The sequence below is a fragment of the Daktulosphaira vitifoliae genome, unplaced genomic scaffold (assembly GCF_025091365.1).
Source record: "Daktulosphaira vitifoliae isolate Bord-2020 unplaced genomic scaffold, ASM2509136v1 Scaffold_1, whole genome shotgun sequence".
NCBI classification, from domain to species: Eukaryota; Metazoa; Arthropoda; class Insecta; order Hemiptera; family Phylloxeridae; genus Daktulosphaira; species Daktulosphaira vitifoliae.
In genome coordinates, this window is record NW_026099572.1 from 41,407,303 (window position 1) to 41,431,471 (window position 24,169).

General features: G+C 25.2%; 1 protein-coding gene across 3 annotated transcripts; it reads left to right on the forward strand.

Annotated features, from left to right (window-relative positions):
• The first annotated feature begins 412 nt into the window (after nucleotides 1-412).
• On the forward strand, nucleotides 413-18,062 carry LOC126910437 (odorant receptor coreceptor). Of its 3 annotated transcripts, XM_050693006.1 has the most exons (11): nucleotides 413-536; nucleotides 634-742; nucleotides 911-941; nucleotides 13,222-13,590; nucleotides 14,255-14,495; nucleotides 14,726-14,930; nucleotides 16,035-16,203; nucleotides 16,269-16,368; nucleotides 16,820-16,924; nucleotides 17,018-17,173; nucleotides 17,773-18,062. In XM_050693006.1, exons 4-11 carry the CDS (start codon nucleotides 13,226-13,228, stop codon nucleotides 17,821-17,823), a joined length of 1,392 nt encoding a protein of 463 aa, XP_050548963.1. In that variant the 5' UTR covers nucleotides 413-536; nucleotides 634-742; nucleotides 911-941; nucleotides 13,222-13,225; the 3' UTR covers nucleotides 17,824-18,062. The 3 variants fall into 3 exon arrangements, with proteins under 3 accessions (XP_050548963.1, XP_050548962.1, XP_050548961.1); XM_050693005.1 differs by lacking the exons at nucleotides 413-536; nucleotides 634-742 and having other exon boundaries at nucleotides 828-941; XM_050693004.1 differs by lacking the exons at nucleotides 413-536; nucleotides 634-742; nucleotides 911-941 and adding an exon at nucleotides 7,452-7,601 and having other exon boundaries at nucleotides 17,773-18,061.
• The last annotated feature ends 6,107 nt before the right edge of the window (nucleotides 18,063-24,169 follow it).

A 24,169-nucleotide genomic window follows, 5' to 3' on the forward strand; every position in this document is an offset into this window, starting at 1 on the left:
TTACTATAAATGATCGTCTCATTTGTAGGGTATTTCGTTAAATAAACAAACATATATATGAGTTTTCAGTAAATAAGGAAACGGCTTTCGATTGTTCTCATTGTTTGTATCAATTAACCTGTTTCCTTACTTACTGAACATTGTATATTTTGTTCCAGTTATCAAATTCAAGATTAATAACATTTATTAATAAAAAAAATCATTCATTCCAATAAGTGATTATCAACCTGTCATTTTCTTAATTAGATCATTTTCTATTTTATAAATATTTTACTAACTTGTAAGCTACTTAAATATATATGTTGCCATTAAAAAATATACAGTTGACGCGCCCTATAGGATACGATGCCAAAAAGTAATTAAATAAACCTATAAATAAAAAAAAATGTTTTTCAATTTTTACAATCTTCTTGGCTATTGTATGGGTTATAATAAATTAATAAATCTGTAAATATAACTTACATGTATAATTATAATAAAATTAATAATATTAAAGAAACATTATTAAACATAATCACAAAGGCTAAAATGAAAAGGTATAATATTTAATAAATATCTCAGTGCTATCTATTCATATGTATTGTTCATACTTAAAAGATTTTTAAGAAAATTGTTTTTTTTGTCATATAATAGACATCCACGCATACATAAATATTTACGGAAAGTCACACTTTTGTTGTTGAACAATCATCTACCTGACAAATTTACGTCATACTATACAAGTTTAAAAATGTGCTGTCGTGTAAGTTCTTTTTAAACAATGATTATCACATTTCGATTAAATATATATGTATATTATTATATTCAGTGTTAAATATATGTTAGTCATCATATTAGTTCTTGACTGTATGGAATAATGTGTTGAGTGTTTTATACTTTTTATTTAAATTTTCTTATACATTTTGTTTAGAATTTGAAGTCAATTTTCAACAGTGTTCGAGGTAATATTAAATTGCTAAGAATCTTATTGATATTTAGTATTGAAATAATTATATGTAATGATATATCAACCGAATAATTAGACTGTGTTAGAAATTATTTTGATTGAAAAATTTCTTTTTGGCTATAAAAATTAACTTATACTAAAATTAAATAAAAAACCTATGAAATTCTAGTTATTTAAACTTTTTATCTATAGTACTGTATTAAAACAATTGAGTGCACCTTTAGAAAATTAAAAAAAAATATATTGTTATTTACAACGACGTATTTTTTATGAGCTTTATTATAATTGTATAATTTCTAGCCTCATTATATGTTTTTAATATTTTGGTACGTGCTATTTAAATTTTAATCTCTGGAGGGTAATGTGTGGGCAAATTGATGAAATTGTTGGCGTTTTAATCGAAAATAAAATTGTTTTTATTTTGCGGAAATTTCATGAGTTACAATTCATAATTAAACTATTAAACACTCGTGTAGGTTACAATGTATTTAATTATTAGTCCATAAATAACATTTATATATTATAAATTGATTTATATGAAAATATATTAAATCATTTTAATAATAAATATTAAATGAAATTTTGATGTACTTTAAAATTTATATACTGCTTTATGCTTAATTTTTAAGCAACATAAATTTAAATAATTTGTTTAACTATAAATTATAGACTTGAATACTCATTAATTATGTTCTTTAAAAATATTTTGGTGAATTATTTTAATAAAATAATAAGTCATCTGATACTATAATAATTAAAAATTTTTTTGTTAAAATTTTTGATTATACCATATCTTATAGCATTAAGTAAGAAATTATATTTTTTATCTAGCAATAGATTTATGGAAGAATTTTTATCATAAATTGACTTGCTTTATCTCAGCTCATAAAAAAAATTCCATCAACAAATATATTGCTTTAATAAAATCAATGTAGCCTAACAACTGATTTAATATGAACAAATATACTGACTTATATATTGATTATTACAATAATAATAAATAAGGTATTATTATATAGCTATAAAATTATTTTGATTATATGTTTAAAATTGAATATAAATAATTAAAAATATTAGTTGACTATTTTTCATCGAATCTTAACTAGATAATTAAGTTTATTTGTGAGGACTTTAACAACTATAGCTCCATGCAAACACACTATTAAAGTTATTGTAAATTATTAAAAATTATTTGTAAAACAATTGCATATTTTAGTTTTATTCAGAACATTGTAATCAATTATTAATATTATGTATTAAAAAAAAAATGTTCATGTCTTATTACATACTAATTTAATATTAACACGTTACTATTAAAAAATTATACCTTTTACTGTCTAAAAATGTTTTTTGAAGTCTCAAATACAACCCCACTATTTAACTCACTATTAAATAATAAATACTTATTGACAAATGTGCAAAATTGTTTAAAACCTGCCTAATAAAATCAATACTTAAAAATACAATATTTCACATGAGGTCAAGAAATCTTATTAAGATATTCAAATTATACTATTGACTTTTAAACTTTTTATAAAAAATTAATTTTTTTTAATAATAATATTAAAACTATAAGATAAGACTTAAAATATTGGAAGGGTTGTGCTAAACATAAAGTATGACAAATATTTTATTGGTGCTGACAAATATTTAAAGGGTTTTTCAATAGGGACGCTACAAAAGTTTTTTTAAATAAATCAAAAACGGTTTTGGATATCAATGAAATTCTTTATTCATGTGAAAGTACATTCGATGCCATTATGTATGGCCACCACGGGCACACACACTTGCAGAAGTCCAGACGCTGAACCCAATTTTCGACGGTTTTCAAGCATAAATCGGCCGATACTGCTGCAATCTCACGTTCGATATTCGTACGAAGTTCATCAATCGTCGCTGGCTTGTTGGCATAGACCATAGACTTGACGTAGCCCCACAGGAAATAGTCTAACGGCGTCAAATCGCACGACCGAGGCGGCCAATTGACTGGGCCATTTCGTGAGATAACACGTTCACCAAACTTGGTTTTCAATAAATCGATTGTGACATTCGCTGTGTGGCTTGTGGCGCCGTCCTGTTGAAACCACATATTGTCCAAGTCCATATCATCCAATTCGGGCCAAAAATATTCGGTTATCATTGAGCGGTAGCGATTCCCATTCACAGTAACGTGCCGGTCTTGATCATCACGGAAGAAGTACGGCCCAATGACGCCGCCGGCCCATAAACCACACCAAACCGTAATTTTTTCGGGATGCAATGGTGACTCATGGAGTACGTGTGGATTGCTGCCTGACCAATAACGCATATTTTGCTTATTGACGAAGCCATTCAGCCAGAAATGAGCCTCATCGCTGAAGATGATTTTTCGATGAAAATCCGGATCATTTTCAAGTTGTTGCTCAGCCCAATCACGAACATACGACGCTTCTGGTGGTCAAGCGGCTTCAGTTTTTGCGTCAATTTGATCTTGTAAGGATGTAGGCCAAGATCTTTTCGCAAAATTCGCCACAACGACGTCACAGATACGCCCAACTCTTGAGAACGACGTGTGAGAGACTGATTTGGGTCTTCCTCAATTGATGCGCTAGCGGCAGCAATATTCTCGACACTACGGGCACTTCTTTGTCTCACTGGCACGGGAACATTTTGTACTGTGCCTGTGGATTCAAATTTTTCCACTAGACGCTCAATTGTTGATCTGGCAGGACGATTATGACGACCATAAATTGCACGTAGCGCTCTTAAAGTTGAGGCCACTGACTCCGAATTTCGGTAGTAAATTTTAATAATTTCGACTCATTGTTGGATCGTATATCTTTCCATGATGAAATGGCAAACCTTACTGAAGAGAAATGTCAAGAGAGCGGGAAAAAATATAGCGTCGTTTGCTATCCCTATCGGTTTACTTTTGTAGCGTCCCTATTGAAAAACCCTTTATAAGGAACATTTAAAAGTAAATAAATAAATCTTTTATATTGTTTTATTTTAAAGCTTATATCGATTCTCTCATGTTAATATATAAATAGTATAACCTGAATATATTTTAAAGAAGAAATACTTTAAAGAGTAAAAATAACGGAAAAATAGAAAAAGATACTGGAAAACCGATACAATACAAAAATGTAGGCAATGATAAATTCTATTGAGTTTGACAAGTGATACGTTTATTTAAGGCCAAAGAATCCTTTATACGTCCCGAGTATCTAAAGAAATTAATAGTAATCAATAACTCATATTCAATAAAATACTAAAATTTTTATTAAAAACAATTTTCTATGTATTTTAAGCATTAAAATATCGATGAATGGCTAATAGTAATCCAAAATCGTTTGGCATACTTAAAATAAAATAGTTTATCGTCACTTAAAAGAAAAGTTAAGAATTTAGTGTTTTGAATAACAAAAACGAAACATCTTTTTATATAATAGAACAAGGAAAAAAACGCTTTCCTGGGAAAATTACTTAGCCTGATCAGATTTTCAAATTTTTTTTTTCTACAAAAGTACTCGGTCACTAGACTCCAAGAAAATTATTGGCAAAGGTCGGAAAATTTTTGCTGCTCGCCCGCGAGCGTTTTAAAATTTCAACCGTTTTAGAAAAAAACGCTCGCTGACGCCAGCGCATTTTACGACTTAAGGTTTCAAATTTTCACCAGACCCGCCCAATGACATTTCTGAGATATGATAAATAAATCAATTCAATTCGTTCATTTTTCATCGTTTTTCGACTTTTTTTTTGAAGTCTATGCTCATGGTTTTAATAGGGTATTGACTCATTTCTGCGCATATGTTTATTGTGAACCTTAATTTGTGTATTTTTATGACGATTTAACTTTTTATTCAATTCATAATTAATATATGTTATTGTTGACATATATAAATTGGTTATTTTAGTTACTAACTATCATTTTTTTGATATTATGTTTGTTATTTTTATATATTTTTATGTTTAGTTTATTAAGTATACTTTTATTAAGATACTTTCTGTCGATTACTTTAAATATTTTTATAATACAAACTTGTTGATATATTTTATCATGTTTATTGATATATATATATATATATCATTTGTATATAACTTTTGCTTTATAGTGAGCTTAATGTTCAATTGTACTATTTTCGCTTTGAACTTTTTTTTTTATATCCACGCAGAGTTTATATTAGGACACTCTTTTGCATTTGTGCATAGCACTATAATTTATATATTTTATCAAGGAATGTTATATGTTATGTATAAATAAGTTGTACATAAATTTCAAGACGGTTATAATTATATAAGTTTGTACATTTATTATCAGAACAGTACAGTATAAATAATCTTATTTTTCTCATATATGATATATGAGTCGATGATTTATCGTAAAAATTGGGATTGATCTATGACAACTATGCTGTCCAACGTCAAATCACAGTATTTTTATCAAAATTAATTTTTTTACTTAGTTCTACGTATAATAACCTGCCGAGTTTTTTTTACAATTATTCTATAATATACACACAATTATTATAATTAGAATATTAATATATTTTTTTATATCACGGGTGTATTTATGGGAAATATGGGCACCGCTTGAATCAGCGCCATCAATATTTTTTTAATTATCTTCTAAGAAATAAGGACCTAATAACCTTTTTTTTTATCATCACTTTGATTTTTAGTAAAAAAATTCTATAGCATGTCTAACAAAGTAAAAAAATATTAAATACCCTCCTAAAATAATTTCTGCATACGCCTAAGGGTAATACTTCATTAACAAATGTCAGCCATATACCCAATACATTTTAATATATTCTCTTTTTGAATTTTCCTGATTTTAATAATTACATTTTTAATATATTTTTGTTACACTGATTCTGATGTAATATTTTTTCTGCAAAACACTTATCGTACCTGGACTAGCGGGTACTCCTACGAAAATCAGTGGTCTACTACGACGACGGCCAGAAGAGGCGTACGCGCCGTAGCCTCGTAAGGTTTGTAGGGCCTCAGGTCTGGGACAGAGCCACAGCTAGGCAAAGCCTAGTATTATATTATATTGACTAAGGATTTATAGTTAGTAGCTTATTAAAACTGATTCTTTAATATATTATTGTATCTTTTCATAAAAATAGTCATGAAATAAAGTTAAAACTAATTGTATTGAAAGTATATCGCATATCAAAATGTAATAGTAAAATAGTATAGTTTGCTAGTAGTGTACTAGTAGCTAGTGACGTAATTAGAACATCATATAAATCACTTTGATTTATTAAAAATGCTATCCCTCATTTTTTCTATTAAATAAAAATAATTTCATGAAAATGTAAACATAAAATTCAATTTATTTTTATTAACCATATTAAATATCATGTTTAATATAAGAAAAAAATATTTCTAAGGGTAGATTTTAGGATAAATTTCGAAAATTAAATGGGGAACCTATAATTATATTTTTACTATTAAAATGTGAATGAATTGAATTAAATTTGGACTGGTCGATAACTAATTTTGCATTATGAGTTTCCAACTTTAAATATGTTTTTATCGTAGGTAAGAGTAGTACGCAATGTAGAATTCTATATTGTACGTTATAACAAAAATAGAGTGTTACTAAACACTACCCTGTTTCTCAGTATGACTCAAAATGTGTAGTGCCTTTCATAATATAATTTTTAAATAGAATAAGTAAGTTTTTAAGTTTTTATTAATTTACTATAGTTAAATTTTAAGCATGATAGGCGTTTAGTGGATCCTTCAGTCCACTTCCTTTGCGCTGATGATTAGCTGTATACAATAATTGGACGCTTTTGACAAATGATAGATTTAAATAATTTTAATAATTTAGTAATATTTGAAAAAAAAATTAACATTTTTAAAATAATTGTTCAAAATTTTTAAATGTTTGAAAGTTCATCTTTTGATACTGAGGAATTATTTTCTTAAAGAATATATATCATAAACTGGTTGGTCATAAACAGTTTTGGACGAATTTTCATCTAGATAATTCGAATATTTTTGAAAAATGATTTTCAAGTATTCAACATATTCAAGTAAAAATAATGTTTACCAATAATATTTAAATTAGATTTATTTTGATAATAATGCATTTTTATTCAAATAAATATGCTTGAAAATTATTTGCATAAAATTTTATTCAAATTATGATATTTTATTTAGATGATTATTTAAATAAAATTTTATGCAAATAATGCTCTACTCTAGTTATAAATATAGGTTTAAAATATCATAACTAGCTTTACTTGACCTTATATAATACCACTGTGCCAGTTTATTGATAAATTAAACTTTATTTTACATATATTTTAGTTATTGATTGTTATATTGTAACCTATAATTTAAAATAATTATATTTCACATATCCTAAAGAAGTTGAAAACATAATAAAGGGTAACTAAGAATTTCTTTAATATTTTAAATAATATCATCCCTTAGCAGGTAGGTCAGGGCAAAACGATCGTCCTATTGTGTGACCTAATATCTAAACGGCTACAAAATCTATGCTTCAAATAGTTTAGTGTCATTGCTGCTTGTCAAAGTGTTGACGTTAAATTTAAGTTGAAGTGTAAATGGATAACATTTTTTTTGACAAATTAATATAATTTATTATTCGAGCTATTTGGTAATTTTGGAGTGTGAAGTATTTTTTCTAAAGGTAAAATAGATTTTTATAAAATGCAAGAATCATTTTTGTTTATCATTAGTTACATTTGTTTTTGAAAGGTTTTAAGAAATTTAGGATAAATACACAATAATAAATATATATATATATATATATATATATATATATGTATTTACATTAGAATATAAACATTATTGTACTTCGTGTACATATTTTGAACCTTTCAGTTTAACTAATTAAATAAAAGAGTTAATTAAAAATTTTATTAACCCAGAATTAATCCTACATCCCTGACTTTTTAATTTCCCAACAATTCAATCACAAGAAGAAAAGAGAGTGATAGACGTTACTACATAGTAGTGACGTAAACGAGATAGCCCTTTTTGGAATTTAGTTTAAGCGAACTTCACTTAAGTAGATGTTGAGTACCTCGGTTTTATTTAAGAAAAGTCTTAGAAAAATTCAGATGTCTAAGAGTAATGCTTATGTACAGGACCGTATTTTGCATAGGTAGACAAGGCTCTTGGAATTTTAGAGGGCCATCTTGATACGTTAGATCTTTGTTGATACGGAATTTTCACGAGGATCTAGACCCTCCTCCATTGATTTAAAATTATAGTATATGGGAAATTATAATTATAATCAAACAGATCTCTCCTATAGTTAATTCCTTAATTTCATCTTAGAAGGTAAAGAATTGGAATCACTCCCCACGACAAACGTGCTTAGATTAATATAATCAATAATTTTGAATATAAGTAAAATTATTTTTTTTTACTTGTTACTTTTTTGTAATGCAATATGTCAGTTTTAAAAATTTTAGGTACGGCCAAGTAATATAATCATTATTGTATTAAATAAAATTCTCTAAATTAGTTTTGAAAATAAACGTTGATGCAATTATTATTTATTAATTAAATATTAATTTTTGAGATTTAATATTTATAATTTTAGTAATTATAATTATAATTTAAAAGTATATTATAGTATGCTCTTTATTATGTTTTTTCGAGCGTCTGTCCAAAGTTAAAAATTCTATTGTAATTTTATAATTCAATGATGAATTATAAAATCATATTTGATATCCGATCAATTCATTGCTAAAATTCAATTTTATAAAAGTAAAAATATATTTTTAAAATAAGTGAAGAATTTTTTACTTGATAACTATAAATGCTACTTAAAGATTAAAATTGACAATATTAATGGAAACATTTAAGATAGCCCCTACACATTCTATAAATACTAAATTCGAACCACGTAAATTTAATGGATAAAAAAAAAATGGTAATAGTATTATCTTTTAAAATGTCACTATTTTAATGGTCATATAATAATAATAACCATTTTACTGGTTATTATTTGCCAATAAAACATTAACATACTTCAAATGACATCTATATGCCAACGACCAAAGTTATAACGATATAATTTATATCTCATTTACAATTTATTGGTCGTATTGAAAGGACGTATTTATCTTACATATCGTGTACGTTCGTAGTTACCCACTTATTTTTAGAGTATGTTTTACTAGTTTTTAAACCAGATTTTCGCTTTTTCGGCACATTTACGATGCTCATCGGGGCTCTGGGTGCAATTCTGACCCAATCTGGTATTCAGTATCACTTTCCACTGCGCCGTAAAAGTACTTTGCAAACTTCCAACCCACAAATAATTCGTGTAAATCTGGTGAGAGCAATCAAGGTTGTAAATTTTCAACCAGCCCTTTATACATAGCATAAATCCAACGGTAAATCTATTTATAATGATCCCAATCTCAAACTAGTACCATGTATTGCAAATCACCCGAAGTAATCGTTGTGACGTTGCTCCCCCTAAGTCTCATTTGTAGAAGAATCCTCTCCTACCCTTGATCCAATCCTTTCTTTAATTCTCACCCTTTTGATCCTCATACTTCCCTGTTTACACATAGTGAAATTTCCTATGCAATCTATTCGCGTAAATCGTCCGCCTCTGGTTTGGATGGAGTTTCCTCTTTAGTTCTAAAACATCTTCCTTCTCATTGCCTTGAACGTATTTTAGCCAGTCTCAATTCTTTATGGTTCCAAAGTGTTATTCTTGATTATTGGCGTTAATTTAACGTCATACCTGTACAACTTAACATCCATCGCATTTTGTTCATTTTCACTCTGTAAAGTAGTCAAATATATTTTCAAGAAGGCTTGATTGGTTTTTTGAAAAAAATAACTGTCTTTCCCCTAACTTATACGGGTTTCGAAGAGATCATGACACTATGGAGTGTTTATCTACTGTCACGGCCTGTATTTACAAAACATTTTGTGATAAATCCTATTGTCTTGCTGTTTTTGTAGACATTAAAGGAGCTTTCGATTCTGTGCACATTTCGCGTCTCTTCACATCGTTTTCTTACGTTCCTTTTCCTTCCAATTTAATATTAAATCACACATCCTACCACGGCCTCCCACAGGTTAGCTGCCTTAGTCTTCTACTTTTTAATAATTACATGTGCAAAGTAAGCCTTTCCCTCACCTCTAGTGGAACTTTTTCACTTTTCAATTCCAACGATATTGTCTTTTTCTCTCCTTATATATCCATTCATAATACCTTTAACTCTCTTAATAACTCACTTACCCTTCTCTCTAACTCTCTCTAAATGCAATATTATAAAACTGCCCAATAAAAATCCAATTAATAATTTTCACTAGAAAAGACTTACCGTCATTTCCGTTATAATTAATCTTGATGAAATAACTATCCGCCATTTGATTACGTCACTTATCTAGTCTTCAAACTGGACCTTAAGCTGAGATGAGCTTTTCATTTCTATTTCATTCTTTCGACCGTTACCCACTGTGCAAATTTCTTACGCTGTATTACCAGAACATCTTAGGGATTTCATCCCTACATGATAATGCAGCTCTATTTTCCTTATCTTTTCTTTGATTGTCTTGCCCTAATTAACAGCAGAAATACACTGTTTAGCCTCTTAGCAGCCTACAATACTAATTCTCATCTCGTAGCTAATACTCTTAATTCCCGTTCTCCCATTATATTATTTCCATCATATTTTCCCTGAGGTGTTTAGGATTTGTCATCTAACTTGTAATTAATTTTTTTATTAATTTTTTTTCTCTTCTTCCATTATTTCAAATAAAAAGTTTAATTTAATAATATTTTAGTTTGTACATTAAAAGCTCTGTTAACAATAATTTTAAATAATGTTTAATATCTCTCTATTTTAGAGTTTACTAACAATTATTGTCGTATCTGTTATAACATAGTATAGTTACTGTTATACTTTTTAATTTTTTTTTATTTATAATTGTTGAGCTGTTAATTATTTTAATAAAGGCTTTAAAAAAAATCATTTATAACTGAGACTTTAATGTGAATTCATCATTCGACACTTACTTTCTTACTCTTTTCTACTGTAGTATATTATTATTATTATCGTTTATTTCTCCTTGTCCATTGTCAATTATTATTTTTATTTTCTTTGACTACTGTTAATTATTTTTAAATGACTGACTTCAAAATAGAACATACATATAAGAAGAGAGAGATACTAAGAAAAACTATTGCGAAATGTCTATTTTATTTTTTTGAAAAATATGGAGTTAATATTATAAAAAAATTTGGAGATGTGAGCAATATAAAAATAACTAATAACCTTCTGATTGTTATAGCTAAAAATAAAATTTAAATAAAATTCAAACGAAGTATAAAATTATAGTACGGCGATAAGTCTATCATCCGTCGTATGTACAAGTTGTGTTATATATTTTCTTTATTCATAATTTGATATGGATAACCCTGAATTTATCTAAGAGCTTTGCCAATAGAGTACAATTTGAGGCATAAAAATTGTTTACTTAATTAAAAAAAAAAGAATACAGTTAATTTTATTATTTATAAAAATACATATAGTACTCAGTCCATTATTAATAACAAAACAAAATTAAGAAACATCAAAATAATAATATCATAATACATTATATGAAAATAATGTATTAAATTCATTTGAAAAAATGTTTATTAAAATTAGAATTTTTTTTTTTTGTTCGTTAGTATTCTAATGGGGTTTTTTTTATAATTAAAATCTAAATAAAACGTGTAAAAATAATAATTTATATTAATTTTGGCGATCTTTATATTGATACTTAAAAAAGAAAATTAGGAAATACTAATTTTATTTTAATATATGTTCCTTCATGAGAAAATATTGAGTACACCACTGACTGTAGCAAAAAAAAATTATTAATTTTCTCAATAAATATTTTTTTAAATTTTATTAACAAGATATATTTATAAATACATTTCTTTAATTTTATACTTATTAAAAGCTATAATTACTCGTTATTTGCTAGTAAAATACTTCTTTTTTTTTTGTGTAATTACTTTAAAAATGGTAACTTAACTTAAAAGTAAGATAAAGTCATCGAGATAAAAATTTATGCATAAGTAAAAACTTTTTAAAATTATTTTTCAATTTTTATTTTAATTACCATTGTATACAATCAGGGGTGTCAATAATATTTATGGGATTTGTGTTAATATTTAGTATTAACATTTTAGAAAATGTTATTAAGATTAAAGTTCAATTCTTATATAGAACAAAATTTATTATCAATTGTTATAAACTAAATAAGACCCTAAAACTGATTGATTAATATGGACTTAAATTTTATATAAAACATTTTAAAGTTGGTATGAGCTATATATATATAAGTATTATATATATATACTATATATAAATAAGTACATATTCACAGGGATGTCGATCGCAACCCAAACTCTCTGGAAATATTATACTAATATAACAATGAATATAAAATAATATATATAAAATAAGAATCGTGAAAAATAGTAGTGCTGACCTAAAATAATGATTTAATTTATTACTCTTAAAACTTACTCACCTATGCCTGAAGGGTTTTAGTCAACCCCCGAATACTAAGAATATACTATAGACGGTCTTATATCAAATGCCAGATGTGATAAAATTATTTGTTTAATTGATTTAAAAAATCCAAATTGTTATAAAATATTCTCATTATTAGTATATGAAAGGGTTATCTAACTCGTTAAATATTTAAAAATTACAGCACACTAACTTTCAAACCTTCTTAATAAAAATCATAATAAAATATTTTAATACTATTCAATATAATATAATATAATTTGTAGCTGGTCACATAAATAAATTTATAATTATCAATAAAACATAATTATAAAAATAATTTATTTTTAAATGAAACAAATTTGTCGAATAACATCTTATATTTATACTGTATTAAGTTATCATTTAAAAGCTATTTAAAAAAATTGTAGAATTGTAAAGTTTTCTTAGATTGACTGCAGTACATATACATAAAAACAATTCAGTTTAACTTAGTTTTATATCCAACTTTTAAATGACTTAGTCAATAATTCTCCGAGTTATCAAGAAGTTATAAATTTATTGTCATAATTTAAATATAGTTCCATCAAATTGATTATAATAAAATTATTACCCATTATTTTAACGCATTATGTTAAAATAATTATTAAATAATGCATATTTTTGGAAAATTAATCTTAGGTTTTCAAATAAAATTTTTGTTTGATAATTATTATAAGTTTTTACTAAAATCAATCAATTTTACTCACTAATATGATTTTTTTAAAGCAAAATGACGTTTAAAAAAGACGGTCTCATAAAGGACTTATGGCCCAATATTCGGTTAATACAGTTATCTGGTTTGTTTATATCCGAATATTATGAAGATTATTCTGGATTAACTGTATTGATGAGAAAAATCTACAGCTGGATCACTACAGTTCTCATATACTCTCAATATTTATTCATTGTAATATTCATGTTCACGAAATCGTACGACTCTGATCAATTGGCAGCTGGTGTAGTAACCACATTATTTTTTGCTCATTCTATGATCAAATACATGTACTTCAGCACAGGAACAAAATCATTTTATAGAACGCTAGGTTGTTGGAATAACACCTCTCCACATCCACTCTTTGCTGAATCTCATTCCAGGTAAATATTAATTATAATTTAATAATGGTCCGAATCATTTTTATTAAAACTCATGTTTGTCAACAAATTTTTTATAATGTAATAAAAATTTAAACTAAAATTATATTCTAGAGTATTTTGAAAAACAAGTTAAAAAAACAGTTCTATAATTCATAGCAAATGGACATTCATATAAATTTCTATGTTTACATTATAATTGACCAGAGTTTTGCACAGAGATAAACTTCATACACAATTTAAAAACAATGTACTGAAAATTTGTGATTTGTTTTTGGAAAAAAAAATGATTCAACCAAGTTTAAGTTCTAAATAAAATAAATTTTCTAAGGGATCCTTTTATACATAAAAATATCCTTTTTGTTTAAGTTCAATGAAAAATCGGAGCGTATTTAGTTTTATTCATGTTTTGAGCTAAAATTTTGATTTTCATGTTTATAAAGAAGATAAACAATAAAAAAATATAAATTACTATGAAAAATACAGGTACGAAATCTACCTAGTCACGTATTTTATTAATATTTTGCATTTTTACAATATTTGTGATAATTATTTTATCATCAAAATAACCATGAGATGGGAAATAAAAAAGTTATATTTTATCGTTCTAATTGTTTAATTTAAATGTAAAGAATTATTTCAAAAAGTTTTGACTTTTATTGTTTAGGTTTCATTCGATATCCTTAGCACGAATGCGTCAGTTATTAGTGATTGTATCAATAGTAACTATTTTCGCCACTATCAGTTGGACAACTATAACATTTTTCGACGATAATGTTTGGGATGTTCCTAATCCGGAAACATTCAATGAGACAATGGCTGTTCAAGTACCAAAATTGATGTTACGCTCGTGGTACCCTTGGGATGCCAGTCATGGAATTGGTTATATAGTAGCTTTTGTTTATCAGGTAAATATATAGAAGTGTACATATGAAAAGATGGAGGTTATATCTCCCGATATATGAATAATATTTCGTTATACCGATGAGAAAAATCGAGTTTTTTTATAGGCCTTTCCATTTTTGGGTAAAATGTATTAATTAAATGTCATGCAAATTAAATAGTTGTTATTTGACATGTAACAATTTTTTAAAGAAATTTACTCAGATATGTTTCATTATTATATTCTTTCATTTAGTTCTATTGGATATTTATAACACTAACTCATGCCAACTTATGTGAAGTTTTATTTTCATCATTTTTAATACACGCATGTGAACAATTAAAACATCTAAAAGAAATCCTTAGTCCATTGATAGAATTGAGTTCAGCACTTGATACAGTTGCTCCAAATCAATCAGACATATTTCGTGCTTCTTCGGCTAAGAGTATTGAAGGTTTTGGTAAGTATTTTATAAATTAATATTTTAAAATTAAAAACTTTAATTTTAAAGTGTATGTTTACATTTTTTTTAAATTGAGAACTAAAATTATATTTAAAAAAACGGTATTGGGTTCGTGGCATAATTTGAACAAGTATAGATGATATCTGATAGTGATTAAAACCACTATCATAAGAAACGCTTCGATGCAAATCCATACATAGTGTATAATTTTAAGAAATTGGTGATTTCTTCCAAAAGTAACATATACTACTATTTCCTTAATTATATTCTGATTATTATTCTTTTATCGATAAATTGAATATATAAATAAATACTTAGTAATTTATAGTTTTATTTATAGTAATTAATCTTAGTATGAGATTGATATTCAATAATTTAATAATAGAAATTTTACCAAGAAATTATAAAGTAGTTGTACATTTCATTACTTTTATATCAAATGTCTATACAAATTGAAGTGCTTAATGTAAAACTTTTCAGAAAATAATTAAACATAATTTGGTCTAAATTGGTCTACAACAAATTTTCGTCAGTGACATTAATGTAATTTTTATAAACCCAACTAAACCCAACTATACAAAAATTGTGATCTTTTGACGTAACGTTGAAAGAAATTGGTCCGGTGAGAGCTGAGGAAAAGTGGCGACAGTTATAAAAAAACCACATCATAGAATAATAGTATAATTATTAGTTTGGCATCGAAGCAAACCTTTTCAGATGTTTTTTTTTTTTTAATTGTTAGTCATAAAATATTACGTTTGAAAAGGTTAATTTATTTTTCAGACTTTTAATTTTTTTATAACCATTAATAACTTACGTAGAATACTGTCAAATGTTTAAAATGTATATAATCTTATATCTTAAATTATAAAATGTACATTTTCTGAAGCTAATCAATTAATTATTAAATCTACAAAAAATATTGATGAAAAAGGATGTTTGTCTAAATAAAAATACTTGATACTTACTTTATTCTTTCAATGTTATTAATTAGTCATGAGATAATAATTTATTAATTGTTCATAATTCTAATTTTGAACCACAATTTCTAAACGGTTTAAGAAATTATTAACAAAGTATTGTAAACTATTTAATTTTCAGAACAGGATTACAAAACTTCATATACCAATGAAATAACTGAATATGGTAATCTAACTAAAAGAAACACTGAAACAAATGGTAAAGGACCAAACAACTTGACTAGTAACCAAGAAGTTTTAGTAAGATCAGCTATTAAGTATTGGGTAGAACGGCATAAGCACGTTGTAAAGTAATTAGTCATTAAATTATTTAAATACTATTGTTTAAAATCGTTGGATTTCTAATTTTAAATAGATATGTAGGATTAATAACAGATTGCTACGGTTCAGCTCTACTAATGCACATGTTAGTGAGTACTGTGATTCTGACTATTCTTGCATACCAAGCGACAAAGGTAAATTACCAAAACTCTAATTAGTAATTCAGGAATACCATTTAAATTTTAAAACGGTCATGTGTGATGAATTTACACTTTTATTGATGATTAATTTGATTTAATTATAACTTTTTTCAAATATATATTTTATAATAAGTTAATATATTGTTTATTTTGTCGATACAAATATAAAATTAAATCTGGTCAAAAAATATGTAAAAATCTGAAATTATAAATTTACCTGTACTTTACCCCAATGGGCTTCTCTTTAGTATTTACACTATTTTTTTATAATGCTTATACAGTGCCCATTTTTAGTTAAATTAATTAATTTAATGTAAATAAATATCACTAATTATTATTACTGTTAGTTATAGGGTATCATTTGTATTTTTGTAAAAATACATATAAATTTGAAAAATTTTATATATTATAATAAATATTTAATAGTCATCTATATATTTTATAGATTAATGGAATAAATGTATTTGCTCTCTCAACGATTGGCTATATTTTGTACTCATTTGCTCACATTTTTATGTTCTGCATACATGGAAACGAATTGATTGAAGAAGTATGTGAAATAATATTTCGATAAAAATTATAATCACAAGACTTTTTAAACAAAAGTTTATAACATTATAATACATTACTAAACTTTTTACAGAGTTCATCTGTCATGGAAGCAGCTTATAGCTGTCATTGGTATGATGGATCGGAAGAAGCTAAAACGTTTGTTCAAATCGTATGTCAGCAGTGTCAAAAACCTTTAATTGTTTCCGGTGCAAAGTTTTTCAACGTTTCCTTGGACTTATTTGCTTCGGTAATGCTATAAATTGAAAATAAGAGTTTCACATAATGACATATATAGACAATTTGAATATCATTGTAATCATGGAGAGAAGTAACGTGTCATATCCCCCACGACAAATATAATTATATGTTGAGGATACAATTTTTTTGGTTTAAGGGGGAGGGCGAATTGAAAAACGTTCTTATGTATATCCCCTAAGACGAAAACCTAATAACGCCACTAAGTTGGAGGGAAAGGCGTCACAATTATCTGTTTTGTAATTGTGGCATAATAAAACTTAATACGAATCTAGAGAAAATTATTTAATAGAGCAGAGTTATAGGCTATTCTTATTAAACTGTCCATAAGTCTTTATTTAAGATTTATTTACAAAACTGAGATATATTCAATTGTAAAAAATATCAATCTCTCAAAAAATTAGCCACTAGTATCATACATTTTACAAACATTTAAATTTTGTTACATCTTATTTTAAACAATAGTTTTATAATAATCGTTTCATTATAATTAGAAGATACGCCTTTAGATATTTTGTACGTGATTTATACTAAGTTTATTCACAATAAATTATAATTTAAATTTAATATTGATATTGACAATTTTATCAGGTATTGGGTGCAGCTGTAACATATTTCATGGTGTTGGTGCAGCTCAAATAATTCATTATAGTTCAATGAAATTGATATTAGTTTATATGATTTTATCAACTGATCATACGAATATTTTTCGATTAAGATTATTATTCAATTTGATAGTATAAAATTGTAATAAAATTCGTTAATTAAAATATAAATTTACATAAATTAATATTAATTTTAAAAGTAAACTTTTTTCTTGTTTTTGAATTATCTATTAATAGACTTTATAGCTGTTTTAATCGTATTATATAATATTATTATTACAATAAATATTATGTGTACATTTAAATGATTATATAGAATTTAACACTTAGACTTATTTGTACAATATTACAAAAAAATTTAGTTAAGTTTTTTTGAATGAATTAAATAATTATAAAAATATAAATTTTATTATTTGGTTATCAATTTTACTATTAAGAACACATTAAGTTAAAATAAAAATATGAATAATAACAATTATTTTATTGAAGTTAATTAATTCTGAATACATTTCTTACCTTCATTTTTCATCAATATTTAACATAAAAAAGTAATTCCTAACAAAATTGTATTGTGTCTACTACTTTACATTCGTACTATTATATTTTTATTGCATTTAAAATTAATGTTTTTGCTCAAATTTTATTTTTTATTGTGATCTTTGAATTCAAATTTAGAGTGTTCCTGTCTCAACGAACTTTTTAAAAGTGGATTATTAGTATCGAATAAATCGTACTTTACCAGTGATATTACGTTTATTAAAATATTTTTAATTCTTCAGGTAATTACCTTAAACATTAAAAAGAATAGACGCGCAAATGAAATAATAAAACAACAGCGTAAATAATTTTGATTTCATTATAATTATTAGTGTAATTTTGAAATTTGAAGTATTTTTATCGAAATTAAATATGTTGGGTACCTTTTTTAGACTTTTGAACACATAAGTTTCGACACGTTATCAACAGATTAAAAATACCTAATAGTTATTATAAAATACTTCAATTCTTTATTATTTCTACATGTAAAAAAACCCACCAACGAATTTTTTTATTTAAAGCGAATTTGACTGAGAACTTTAAAGTAAATCAAACTCAATATCACCGAATTTTTTTTTTAAAAATGTACGTACATTTTTTTGTGTTACTTTTTTATAATTATTATTGTAAGTGTCTGTTTCAAAAAAATTCTGAATTAAATATAATTAATGAGCAATATTCTCTGTCTATTGTATTCATATCTGCTATATTGAATATTTTTAGTACAAGTTAACCATTCACTATTTATATTGCAGTTTTATTTGAAAAAATTGAATGTAAAATTTTTTTTTAATTATTTATTTTGACAAGTATGAATGAAATATATTTTTTTAGTTTGTTAGTCATCTGATTTACACATTATTTAAATTTCTTAAAGTATTTCGGCTATTTTTATATTATAAAAATTACTTCTTCAAGATTTTATATGAACAAAAGTTTAGCTACACAGATTACAATATGATAAAGCTGTTTTGATTAAAAAGCTAAAAGATCTCTCAAAAGATATCTGAAAAACTTAACATAATAAATTGAAACTTCAGAGATAGTAAATGAGAGGGAAGAAACGCGTGTTGAATAAACGTCAATAGAAATTGGAGAAGCCAAATGAATAATTTGTATAGAGAAAAATGTTACTACAGAAACTCTAATAATATTCAAAAACACAACATAAATTGTAAACAAAATTATAATGATTCGTTCATTATTATTAAATAATTTTCGAATAAATACAAGCTGATTTAAAGAATAACCAATAACGATTGAAGCTATAAAAATTACATTTGTTTTTAAAAAGATGATAACTCAAGAAATAATTTAGTAATAACTTTAAAGAAAATATTATTTGAATCAATGTTGTACATTTTTATTTATAATATAACAGTTAGTTAGTTAATTGAAATCGACATTATACAACATCAATTAGTATGTTATTCGCACTTAATTATATAAATCATATGTTGACTTAATTATATTATAAATCATTTATAGATAAATGAAAAAAAATATATTTAGTTTTATTTATATCAAAAAATTAAAAAGATAATTTTTATGATCATTTATTTAAAACTTTATATTTATAACACAAGGCCTAAAAAAATATATTTTTAACCGATAAAATTTTAGGTTTTTATATATATTTTTAAATATGTATGTATTAAACTAGTATCGATAGTAATTTTTTTCTTGACTTTTAATTGTTTGTATTACATGCATTATAGATCTTTATCAAAATAATTTATGAAGTCCAAGGTATGTATATACGATTTCAATAGGTCTATTCAGTTAATTTTAATCCAAAAATTATTTCATTGTGATGAATTTTTTGTTTCTTTGCAAAGCTTATTGATAATATTTCTCATGTATATCCCTCCCTTTCACATAAGAATCCCCAACTAGCTACTCATGTTTTATATTAGCTTAAATATTTTTGAAGTTGCTAAATTCAAGTTTAATATCAGATTTTAATAATTTACTTGAATAAGATGGCAAAAATTGTATACATTTTAAATATGTACTGTGCATTTTAGTGATAACAGTTTACAATGTCTAACGATAAATTTAACATTGAACATTTCCAATATAATTTATATCATAAACACTAAATATTATATTATTAAAATTGTGTCGACGCGATCTTGTTTTAAATTGATATGATTTGTAGCTTAAATAGGTAAGATTAATAATATTTTTAACATGTTTATGATAATTCATGACGATGAGATCACTAAAGTACACGACTAAATTTGATTGTAAGTAATGCGTCTATAAACGCAGCAGCTAAATTAATAATATAATTATAATCTTTTAATAAAATTATATTTAATATGTATTTAATAATAAAGATATTTCAAGTTTCTAACTTATTATTATACAAGGTGATTTTTTATCATTAATCACTTAATTAATCGAAAAATAAAAATAATAATATTAATTTTGTATTGGTTTCTTTTAGTTATATATTTTTCAAAATTCATCAGTCATGAAGTAATTATTATTTATTGAATAATTATATATTTAAAAAAATGTTTAATAAGTTTTTGATTAATTTAGTGGTTCATGATAAAAGAATCACTCTCTATTTACTTATTTATATAATTATACATTACATTGTATTGTTTAGATATAAAATCAAAATAACAATATTGTCACATTTAATATAATATTTGTTATTTATAAAAAAAAAATTCATTGATTGTACTAAGTACAAAATGTAACCGATGTGTTATCATAACCATCAACAAAAAAAATATAATTTTTTTCAACCATTTGTTAGTTTTTCTAAAAAAAAAAATAGGAAATCAGTTGGAATATTTGTTCTTGAAAAGCCGTGTTAATATTTTTATAGTGACTTATTATGATTAAAATGTCAAAGACATAGATTTCGGTGACATGATCCCATTAAACGTGTCCTTGAAATTGGCGATTCAATAGGTAATGTAAAGACAAAGCGTCTTACGCAAACGAGACTATATTTAGATTATTCTTCTGTAATTATTTGTTTAACTCTTTTAAAAAAAATTATAAATGGTTGCTGACAGTGATGGCTTAATGTGTATGAAACGTGAGGTTATATTAACTAATGCATTGTATGGTGTATTTATAAAAATACATAGTATTTAAAAAAGTATAGTAGAGCTTCAATAAAGTAAAGACGAAGTATTTTTTAGATTAGTATTTGTTGATATCTAACAGTAGCTAAAATCACTGCCGTAAAACGCTTTAATGCGCATAACACATTAACATCATCCCAGTAGTTTATGGTATCATCGTTATGTGTATTGTAAACAAGTACAAGTATGTTTAAAAAAAATTTGAAAAATAACATTTAATTTTAAGTACTTCTAAACATTATTAGTCGTAGACTAATAAAATATCTGGACATTTGTTATCTAGACAACAAAAGACTTATCTTAGATGACGTTTAAATAAACATTTATAAATTCTTCTAGCTAAGATAAAAGATAATATTATTTTAATTTAGATAATTATCTAGAGTTTCCTAACATTGTTCACAGAGGGCACATAAAGCAAGCTTTAATTTGAAATAATTTAGAATGATTTATGTATTTTGTTACTATACAATATATTACAAAGTTAGCCATTTTATCGAAAATTGTATGATTTAATAATCGATGACTCCAAGAAATCGTAATTAAGGATAGTTTTCCTATTTCCATCTTATAGTACATTGTATTAGCATTAATATAATGTAGGTTTTAAGAAGGTAGATATTTTAAACATTACAAAAAATTAAAATTAAAAAATGTTGTTATGATTTTCAAGCCCCTATAGAACCTTGGCTAATGATTGGATTAAAAAAAAAACACAACATTAAATTAGGGATAGCAAAAATATATAATTTAATATTTTAAAATTAAAATACATGCCAGCCACTTTGTTCGGTTACATTGAATTATTTATTTATTAAATATTACATCATACAATAAATTGTTACTTTAAGTACCTGCTGTGGTCCTGTTTACCAATAATTGATTCTCAACAAAATCAATGCAAACGACCCGGGTAAACAAGTTACAATTATTGTAAATAAGTAAACCAAACATTAGCTATTATAATTATTGTAATTGTTCATTTTTTTTATAATTTTTCACTTTTGGTTTATGAGAACACTATTATCTAATGATTATATACTTTGTCTCAAACGATAAACAGGTTTTCCCTGCATTAATTTAAATTTTACATTTAATTACGATGGAATTTTAATTAAACAATATAAAATGCACCAAAGCGAATTAAAATGTTTAATGTCTATTTTTCCAATAATATGTAAAGTAAAAATCATAAAGGCATTAAGTTTTACTAACACTTCATCATATATTTGCTGAGATGAAAAATTTTATATTTCAACAAAACAACAAATAAATTAACATCAATAACTTTGTAACCCTCAAGATTTTAATAAGTTTCAAAGTTATTTCGTTAAATTTTATGTTGTTATTTAATGAAATCATTCCGATACTTACTTAATCATTTTCATTTGACACAACTCAGGAGAGAGTAGTTTGCAAATAAAGTGTATTTTTATGGTCGAATATATTTTTACTGTTTCACAACATAAATAAGAAGTCATTGCGAAATTATCATGAAAAACAAATGAAGGAGAAAGAAGGCAGAATGTCAGTTTGAAAAAAACAACTAGACCGAATGGCCGAATGATGAGATTTTTAACACGTTTGTTTTAATAGCGTTTCAAGGGCTTTTACATTGTCAATAAAATTACACACTAATAAGTTTGGAATTCATTATCTTATGGCCGGAAGGTTGGGTAACATTATTACTTCAAACAATAACAAAGCAATAGGAAATGTACTAAAATAGGTATCAAATGTTTGTACAATAATCTGATGTTTCCAATGCATTAAAAATCTACAACACTAAAAAAAAAACAATTCAATAGAGAAAACTATTAAGGTAATATCGTGTCAATCTCATTTAAATTTCAAGACACTACAGATCCAAAAATTATGATGTTGTAACAAGCAATATATTAGAAACACATGAGAATTATAATGATTCCATAATTATTTAATGGATCCATTAGACAAATATTTATGATTGATTGTCTTCTAACAAGTCGTTAACTTTTTCATGTAGGTTTTAAAATTACTATCTGATTTACAGCTTTTTTGCCCGAATCCTTTTTCTGAATAAATATCAATTTTCAAAACTTTATTAGATTTTATTTATTATTAAGATCAAGTAACCGCAGAAAATTATTATGGATTTTTTAAATATGAAATTCTTTTTAAAATACAAGCAATTTTTCAAGACTTCTAAAAAATTCCAAATCTATTGATCACCTCAATAAGCGACAAACATGACTTTTGAAACCATTGCAAGGTGAAAAATGTTTAAAATTTATATTATAGTGTTTAAACACAATAAAGTCCATCCTATGTCGTTATAAAGCAATAGTCATTATTGACCTTAGTCATCAATTATATGTTATCACTTAAAAATAGCATATTTTTAGTGTAACTGCTACAGAAACAAGTATATTTTCAAAAACATTTTTGAAATTAGTTTCATTAAACATATTTTACTTTGCTTTGTCGATTATTCATTCAGCATATATCAATTATTACAACTTAAATTAAACATTCTTAAAGAATAAGTTTGAGGTTTATTTGAAAGTTTCGATGCGTTAGTAGCTTAGAATGGAATTATACACAAACTGTTACTGGTGCTTAATGATCAAGTATAAAAAAATGTTATTCCAATTGTATAGTCGAAGGTCAAATTGTCAATTACATTAACAATTAAATCACTCTCTAAGGAGTTCGATGTGATTCAAGTTGAAAGTTTTACAATTGTTTGACTCTTTT

Excerpts from the sequence above, each read along its gene's own strand:
- LOC126910437 (XM_050693006.1), top strand. The coding sequence starts at position 13,226 with ATGACGTTTAAAAAAGACGGTCTCATAAAGGACTTATGGCCCAATATT. Across the intron at positions 16,369-16,819 it reads TTGCATACCAAGCGACAAAG|ATTAATGGAATAAATGTATT; the intron begins GTAAATTACCAA and ends TATATTTTATAG. Across the intron at positions 17,174-17,772 it reads CCTTGGACTTATTTGCTTCG|GTATTGGGTGCAGCTGTAAC; the intron begins GTAATGCTATAA and ends CAATTTTATCAG.